General features: G+C 35.0%; 1 protein-coding gene across 1 annotated transcript; it reads right to left on the bottom strand.

Moving 5' to 3' along the window:
• Window positions 1-344: 344 nt before the first annotated feature.
• LOC119084164 (dopamine N-acetyltransferase) lies at window positions 345-6865 on the bottom strand. The gene is made up of 4 exons (XM_037194019.1): window positions 6518-6865; window positions 3603-3811; window positions 3270-3539; window positions 345-3209 (listed from the first exon to the last, which is right to left on the bottom strand). Exons 2-4 carry the CDS (start codon window positions 3798-3800, stop codon window positions 3027-3029), a joined length of 651 nt encoding a protein of 216 aa, XP_037049914.1. The 5' UTR covers window positions 3801-3811; window positions 6518-6865; the 3' UTR covers window positions 345-3026.
• Between the last annotated feature and the right edge of the window lie 2269 nt (window positions 6866-9134).

Below are 9134 nucleotides of genomic sequence, written 5' to 3'. Positions count from 1 at the left end.
AAGTACAATGCTTAACGTGATTAGGCAATGTAAATGAAAATGGAACATGCCGTAACACGTAAATATCTATTACTCAACGCATTCTTCTCCTAGGGAGGTAAATAGGACTCTATTTCAAGCTGTCAAAATTGATTACGTTTTGTAGAGTAAAATAGCGTAACGGTACGGTATTATGACAGAAAATGAATTCACTCGGGTGAATGTGTAATTTCGAATACTCGAACGTTGGAGGCATTTCTTTGAACGTTTATTCGAGAAATCTGAATTGGATTCAAATAAACCATCGATCAGAATGATTGGAGGGTTGGAATAGTCCAGCTGCATAAATTATTGTCATTTTTCTTTAAGTGGCAGATCTCCTTTACGCATATGAATGGGACGAAAGGATGACATTTTTAACATGCAAAATATGACGTTAAACGCATTAGGCCCATTTCATATAAAACTAACACGTGAATAATTCACTTCTTTTTCAACTGTTGGTTGCGATTTCAACCAACAATACACAAAATAGTTTAGCTTACAATCTAAATCACTTAAATCTCTACTTAAACTTTGGTATACGCAAAATAGTAAATTTATTGTAACAGCAGTTAGGGCAATCGAATGTGATTGTCGTGATTTATCAATTTTGGTTTACTTTTTTCCTCCTCTTTCCAATCTTTTTGTCTGCTTAGGAGTTAAGTTAAAGGTGGGTGGTATTTATTCCTGCATCTAAGCCCTCTTCGGGCATATGTTGTGCTTCTGCTACACTAACAAATGTGTAGGTCTCTAATGTTTGCCGTCGGCTAGCAACAGGCAATATTAGTTTATGCGTCACGTTTCACACTAAGTAGATTGTCTCTGTGATAAACAAGTCCTGATTCATGTTCTGACAAAATCTATGCAATACACGACCAATGCACTTGCGGAGAAGTTACTGACGTTCGAGTTGCCGGGTGTGAGCAAAAGATGGCGAATCACACACAGGACAAAAAAAAAACAGGCCTCGGTGCTAAGAACTCAGATCTATCAGATTGGTTTATTAGCAAGTTCGCGGAGCACTGACCTGATCCTATATTCTTCCTCCTAAGGTACCGAAAAACCTTTCTCCCCTCTTTTCTTCTCTGTGGCATTGTGATCGTGTATTGGTGATAAATGTAGTAAGTGAGTTGGTTACACAGTTACGTAATGTACTAAGTTCGTGACAAAATTACAGTGGTGGTGGTATGAAAATGGGAACACTACGATATTATGTAGCGTAGTATTAAAGTAAGTTAATGAAAATGGTTTTCGTTTCTTAAATTAAATTATTGTTAAGAAACATCACCTTGCTTGTGATGATAGATTTTTCTTATTTTTTAATAAAAAGATTCTAATAAATTGAACAAAAGTTTTTTTTTTCAATCTAAACTTTCTAGTCGAAGGAGAATTACATGAACCGACCAATTAAATTCTTTACATTCCTTCTATTTGTTCCCCCATCATATGCTATATGGAGTATGCTGTCCAAATGTGGTAACGTTATGTGTGTAATTTAATGAACGATTGGATAAAAAGGGTCGGTTCCTAATAATTCTTTGTCATTTTTCATCTGTTCATTTTAATATCCAGCATCCATTTTACTAGTCTTAAGTTGAAGTTGAACACTAGTCGTATATCTAATCGTTTCTAAATGGCTCAATAAGAAAATAGAATTACAATAATCTTAACCTGTCAGAGACAAAGACATCCATATTATAAGCATAAGTATCATTAGTATCATGATTCTATTGGATCTATGTAAGACATTGATACAATAAATCTTTCACTTCATTCGTTTTGACATAAAATTTACTTTATATGACGGCTCTGTCGAAGCATATTCCAATCATTACAAATTTGAAAAATTCCAGGAATTTAGGGCTGCAAAAGGTTGAATTAAACGTTATTTGTGTGGTTCTTTAGGAGAGTTTATGCATTGCATGAAGGCTCAAAACGATTTATAAGTTCATTGAATTTAATTCGTTTTTTAATTCGACGCAATCTTCAACTTCACTTCAATTGAGAATGAACGTCGGATTAGCTCAATGTGATCTGTTTCACTGCCAAATATTTCTAGATCTCTAGATCAGAGTCATCTTCAGTGGCTACAAAAACATCCCTTTAATTATGCTTTCGGTTTATTGTCAAGTGCCACTTTAGACGCTGAAGGAAAATGAGGTTCAGAGGATTGTCGACATTACATGAGGAGTTTGTTTTCTATATCTCTCGACTCGTAGCATAATTACGTCACATCAATGGAAATTTTTTGGAAAATTGAATGTCTCGAGTTGCCTTTGAAGTTGACGATGAAAATGAGGTGTGATTCATGAATTTGTGAATTGCTCAGCGAAGGAGTTTCAGAACCAGTTTCATTTACATTGCATTTCCACTGACACTAAAGTCAATTTTTAGACCTGCATTAAAACAGTTCCGGGAAAAAGATTGACGTCGGCTATCACTTAACAGACACTTGGCTCTGGAATAGTACTTTCGTTGCAATTTATTCGAACAATTCATTCAAGCTTACATGTGAACATAGTATGATAGTACAGCGCAGCGTTGCCATGTAATAAACAAGATACCGACAGATATATTGAAAATGAATTGAATGTCCGCCGAAATGGAAAAACGAACCAACGAACCTTTATGAACGATTTTATGTTGTGTTGATTTATGAAGTGCAGCAAAATTGTGTGCCTTAAACGTTTTGCGAACGTATCGTCATTTATAATCTATTACTTCATTATTTTGTAATATAAAACCAGGTTCTGAACAACCTTGTATAAAATAGCACACTCGCTTACAAGCCCTAAGATAGTAGACCTAGAGTGTGTTATGAATATATATAAAGCTTCGCCTAATGTCTGACACAAAAATCTTTTACTTCATTAGCTTTAACACATAATTGTTTTCCTACTTAGTCTCGTAAACAAATGAATAAACGTTTCTGATGGGTCTAGGAATCATTATAGGACCCACTTTGACACACTCATTTCATTTCTTTTTCTTTAACATCTTCTTTCTTAATTCTTTTGATTGATTAGTTTGTACATAATTTTCAGATTGTCATGAGGTGGATCAACCTTAAAAATAGGATCACCTTGCTTATCCGTGTACGTATTGTACGAAAGCTCTAGACATGGGCTGAATCCAAAAGATATCGAAACTTTTTGCGAAAATAATCCAGTTGCATCGGCCTTCATCAACTGAATAATTCGTAATTTAATTATTAATCAAACCATTTTGTCAATAAAATGTCATTTTACCTGAAAATTACATTCCGTAGCCATCACTTCGCTCCGTCTCCACAGTTCTTTCGCTAGGCCTTGTCCTCGAAATTTAGCGTCAACCGATAAAATGCGAATTTCGAATATTTTGTCAACGTTGAAACGATGGAACAAATTCAATTTTAAATTTTGATCGTACAACAGTCGAAAGATTTTCTTAGTTCGTTCATCCTTCAATTGGCTGAGATTGATGAGTGCCTCCTCGATATCACCTCTCAGCAATATTCCATTCAATGCAACACCGGCAATCTACAAATTCACATCGACAATAATTTCCATTCAATAAACGAAAATCGTCGTTCGGTAATTTACCTCTTCATTATCATTTATTGCCATAATACTTAGACCGTCCTCCAATGTTGCGATGGAATAATTTTCTAATTCTTCGTTTCCCGTACCGGCTGTACATAGTTTCACCGCTTTATTAAGTGGCTCGTCGAAGAAAAACGAATCTCGTAAATGTACTATGACGTCGTTGTAACGGTCTGGAGTGATTCTTTGGAAAATCATTTCGTGCAATGCTGAAACAACGATAAATAATTTCTTATCAGTTTTTGTTATGCACCTGAGTGAACACATCGGTCTCACGAAACTACGAAAAACGGATGCTCGTCCTATATGACTTCAATAACGTATAAACCTGTCACAAACGGTCAGCAAATCCTCGGAATTATTTTTGAGTTTTTTTTACTTCTATTGTTCTAAATTTGAAGCACAATCTATTACTTCAAATCATTGACTATGCAATTTGCTATATAAGATCTGCTTAACCAGAGATTATCGCTGAGTTTTATAGTCTTCGTCGATAAGACATGGGATAGGTAATTATTGGTAGATGCAGTAGATGAAATGGAACTATGTTCGCAGTGGCATTAAGTCGAACTATCAGAAAACAAATGTATTGTTGGGCGAATATTGATTGTGTACAACAAAACGGGGTACTTATCACATGTATAACGATTACAATTAAAAATTGTTTTATTGAAATAACCATAAACACGAGACTCATTTCAATCCTTGCCAATAAAAGTACAAATTATACAATGCATACCATCAGCAACAATAAACGGTTTTAACGACTTTCTGCTAAACCATATAGACATCTATATTATCAAACCCGTACGAAAGCATCGACGTTTATGCGTTTAGCGTTAACCGCGAAAAATTCATAAAATTGGTCAAGCGTGACGACTATTTGCATCTCTATCACATTTTCAACTATATCTTGAATCTCTTTCGCAGATACTTTATTACCTAACTTGAGAAAATTGTATCCGTTACAAAAAAGTTCTTTGGTTCTTGGCTTATGAAGGTTTGAAAAAACTTTCATTTGTTCACGTTCAAACATATGTGCAAACCTTTGCTTAGACTGTTAGTCTACAAGACTCGAAATTAGGAAAAATTATTTGAATGGGTGAGCTGAAAGAGAACTTTTGAACAGATGACTGACAGAAAATAGTTGTGAATGAAGACAGTGAATGCAAAGTGGTTATTTGAGAAGTATGGCAATTTCGTGAAGTTTTGACATTTCTCTAATATATTTCATGTCAAAAGTTTACGAAATCACCTTACTCCCGAAATTTACGAAACATAATGGTTTACCCCTAATTCCATATTACGTGAATTACACTCATTCAATTAAAAGTGCTTAGACTTAGCTATACGGGTGGAAAATCAGCTGAAGCAAATATCTATCTAAAGATCCATAGAACTTGTGAACATATTTTCAGACGAGACGTTCTTCAAATCTATTTTTACCATGAGCCCCTGATCACCAGTGGAATCAATAAAGGAGTTTTATTTATTTCCCCAGTAACCCCTGATGGTTCTACGACATTTTTTTTTGCATTACAACAAAAATGAGCCATGAAAAATGGTTTAAAGAATGACTCGAACAAACGATAAAGCAAGCGAAAATATTCATCATGTAATGGATCATTCTGGCAAGGAGCGAATTGTTATTTAATAGTCACATTTCGAAAGGGCAGGCAGTAAAATGTGTTGGTAAACTCTTTTGAAAACGACTTCTTTACACCGAAAATGGTTGAGAAGTTGCGATTCTACTACTTCGTTTGTTACAGTTATATCTTTTGATATGACTTCTGGTCTGGTATAAAGAATTCCTTGAAAATATAATAAAGAATCCCTACGTACGGGTCGCCAAGCGCAAACAAAAAGCACATGTCTCATCTCCTCTGCAACAAAACGTATTTGAGACTAACCAATTAGTCAGCTCAGCAGTTATTAATTTTCATCTATTTCATTTATATGTCTCGTGTGAAACAATGTGCTGAAGAATATGACACGAAAGACAGTAAAACGAATGAATATGCCAATAATATTAACGATGTAATACGGCTTTCAGCGGGCAATTTATCTGAACTATAAGTCATTTATCTCAATGAAAGTAGAAAAAATTCGCTCCAATTAATTATTCACGCACCATTTATGTTCTTATGCGCTATGTTGTTGTTAAATGAGATTAAAGTAAAAAGAAGGAATAAAATCCGTCAGCGCTGAAAAGGAAAATAAGTTTGTTGTTAGGCAAGGTTATATTATACTGTCTTGTCCCGGCGAGCGAATGCTACCTATATAATCATGTTTGATCATTGCAACTTGTTACATCGCATCGGTGTATATTATAGTCACGTCTCGTAGTAAATTCTTCGCTCAATAAGAATGCTAGCGTAATGGTTTGATTATAACGTAGCATTCAAGTGGTCGTGTGTCCTGCTACAGCAACAAAATGTACAAGAAAATTGTTCCAGGGTCCATCTAAGGATTCAATTCCACTTCTCTGTTGGTCCGTACATTGTTATTTCCCCGTCTGGCAATTACTTTCTGAGATAAAGCTTTAAGCTCAATTTTACCGCAAACATTATACGCTAGAATTGTATTGTTGAATAGCCTCTGTATTGGTCAAACCGATTTTCGTGGCCTTTTTTTTGCAAATTTTGTCAACGTCAATGACCTTCTGTAAACGCTATTTAAAGATTAAATCTGTCTCGTCTTCGGTTTCAAATCTGAATCCTATACGTATCCTAAGCTTAAACAGAATTGGCATCATTTTCATTGGCAGTCCATTTAATCATTATAATAAAACATGCCACAAGTCAAATCACCTTTAATATCGAAACGACACAAAATCGATAGAACGTATAACAAAAATCAAACAGAAGCTTTAACAGCCACAAAAAAAAACGCTTCTGGGGATTTATTTCACTCACAATGTCCTTGTCGTGTGCGTATAATATATAGTAGTAGCAGCAGTCGTATAATTCAATCACAATCCCCCAACAGCAAATTTTAATCAATTTAACGGAGCGACAAACTTGAAAACTTGTTCGTCCTTATTTAGACGATTTTCTTCTTTTTAATTAAAAACTTTCAAACGTGTCACCGTTCCGCACTTTACCTTCCCTATCAATTTAAAACCAAACCGAAACAATGAACAGGAAAGGATTTCACTTGGCTGTTCAGAGCTTGAATAGAATGAAGCTAATTTACTTCCTCGAAAATGAACGTGTAATCGTTTCGATTCTGGCGTCGACAAGCAACTGAAAAGAAAACACTGTTGAGTGCTTTTCACACACGATTCGTTTGTAAGTTTGTGTGTGACAAATAAACGTACCGCGATAGATGAATATCAAATTGCGCATGTTTATCACATCACGTATCCTGGGGGTATGTGTGATCCACGGCAGCATGGTTTTGGATATTTTTTTTTTGTAATTTAAGACAAGATGATGAATTCCCTTACCAAACGTGTAGTGTTGTTTTTATCCTTGAACCCATTCGGCGTATATGTTATCAATATAGAGATATGTGTATGGGCGCCGGGGTTATTAGATTCGAAAAGATGGGAGAAGAATGGGAATGCGAATAGATTCAGTGAATTGTACTGTTCTAGATACGTATCTCTAGTTGGGAGTTTCCATTGGTCCTTTGGATGATATTGCATGTCATAACCCTATTAAATGTTGAGTTGATGAAATACGATGATTAGACTTACTCACTAGGGACTGTAGCCAGTACCATAATTATATACTCTTCGGTAGTTTCAATTAAAAATGAAAAAGATTTGTGGCTGCTCTCTTTGTTTCTCGCTGTATACGCAATGAGGAACGATGAAATGAATTTTCCATTTATTTAATGACTTTGTAATGGCTTTACTGCATTATAGCGAGAGGTTGAACAAAGCAAATTGGCTAAATACGTTCATTTTAATTGATAGTTTAATGCCACATGCTGTGCCTTAGACGATATTTCTTCCCTTGTTATTTGTCCTTAAAGGTTTCTAATGACACGTAGTGTTATATAAACAATGGGAAGGTAGTTCCACTAAGACCCAAGACCTTTAACACATTTCTTTAATGCTGGAACCAAATTTTTCCGAGGCTCCGTGTAATTTTTAGCTATTTATATCAGAAAGAGGTAGTTTTCGTGAGCATATTTGTGCAGGCTACTTATACGGTTCGGTAATGTATGACGCTACCTTCCTTTATACCCTATATACCTTGGAAATCATTTTCATATAAACTGAACTCTTTATTAGATTTCATTTTCCGTGGGTTTCGTTTGTTTCTTTCGCTCTATTCGTTCCACTTGCATTCCATCACATAGGAGTGGCGCTTGTCTTTACGTTTCTTCAATTCCACACGTACGTGCCTCTCTTTGCGCTTCTGTTGTTGAAAACATGTTTAACGATGTAGGCCGAACTAAGGAACGAAACGCACGAAAATTACAATCGAACAGAGAAATGATAAGTTGTTACGCCTGTGGCGAGATAGACGGGACATATCAATGACAGTTGGCCACTATGGTCACATTCTATCCCATAGAAACCAACTATCCATTCATATGTTCATTCTATCTCGCCACAGGGCCACAGGCGTACTAATTTATCATTTCTCTGCAATCTAGTGATGAGTTCAGTGTATTTCGCTAAATTTTATTATTCATTAACAGAAATCAAAATTCCCAGACTTGAGAGGTTTATAGGGGTCGGGGTCGTTAGTAAGCAATCTGTTTTTGTACTCACTTTTCGCTTTATAAATGAAGAAATAAAATCTATAAAGTAAGTAAATACTAATAGCACAATCTACGATAACCTTTCACAGAAGACGACTTTATCGACGGTACAGTACATAACATATTAGTCATTCTGATTATTTATTAAGAAATACGTCAACGCTAAAATGCACATATACACCGAAAAGGGGTCGTTTTGTATGAACGTTTTTTCCACATTTTTTACAGTGCCGAAATTCGTATGATACACTGATACACTGTCCAGTTTCAGTACTATATTAAGAGTATCACTCAAGCTCGCAATGCGTTGGTATGTTACTTTTTTCTGATATTGAAACATTTTCAACAAAATCTTTTACTTCATTAGTTTTCAACAAACCTTTTGCTATATAAGACCGCATTAGCCGGAGGTCATCAATTATTTTTGCCATTGCTTTCGATAATAGATAGCAAATCCATGAAAGTGTAAAGTTATCTTACTATCTTCCAAATCTTTTACTTCATTGGTTTTTAACAGACATTTTTCCAAATAAGACCGCATTAGCCAGAGATCCTCAATTACCTTTCGATAATAGATGGCAAATCTGTAGAAGTATAAAATTAACTTACGTCATGCCAAATATCTTATTTCATTTTTTTTTAACAGGAAGAAATATTTTTGTATCAAGCAAAGGCGCACATTTCATTAGTTTTTAACAAATCTTTTGCTTTTGATAAAAAATGGCAAATTCGAAGAAGTGTAAAGTTATCTTACTCTCTTCCAAATCTTCTACTTCATTTGTTTTTAACAAAAATTTTACCATATTTTACGAC

This window comes from Bradysia coprophila, unplaced genomic scaffold (assembly GCF_014529535.1).
Source record: "Bradysia coprophila strain Holo2 unplaced genomic scaffold, BU_Bcop_v1 contig_732, whole genome shotgun sequence".
NCBI classification, from domain to species: domain Eukaryota; kingdom Metazoa; phylum Arthropoda; class Insecta; order Diptera; family Sciaridae; genus Bradysia; species Bradysia coprophila.
The sequence above is the reverse complement of the archived record's forward strand: the minus strand, read 5'-3'. Positions and strand labels throughout refer to the sequence as shown.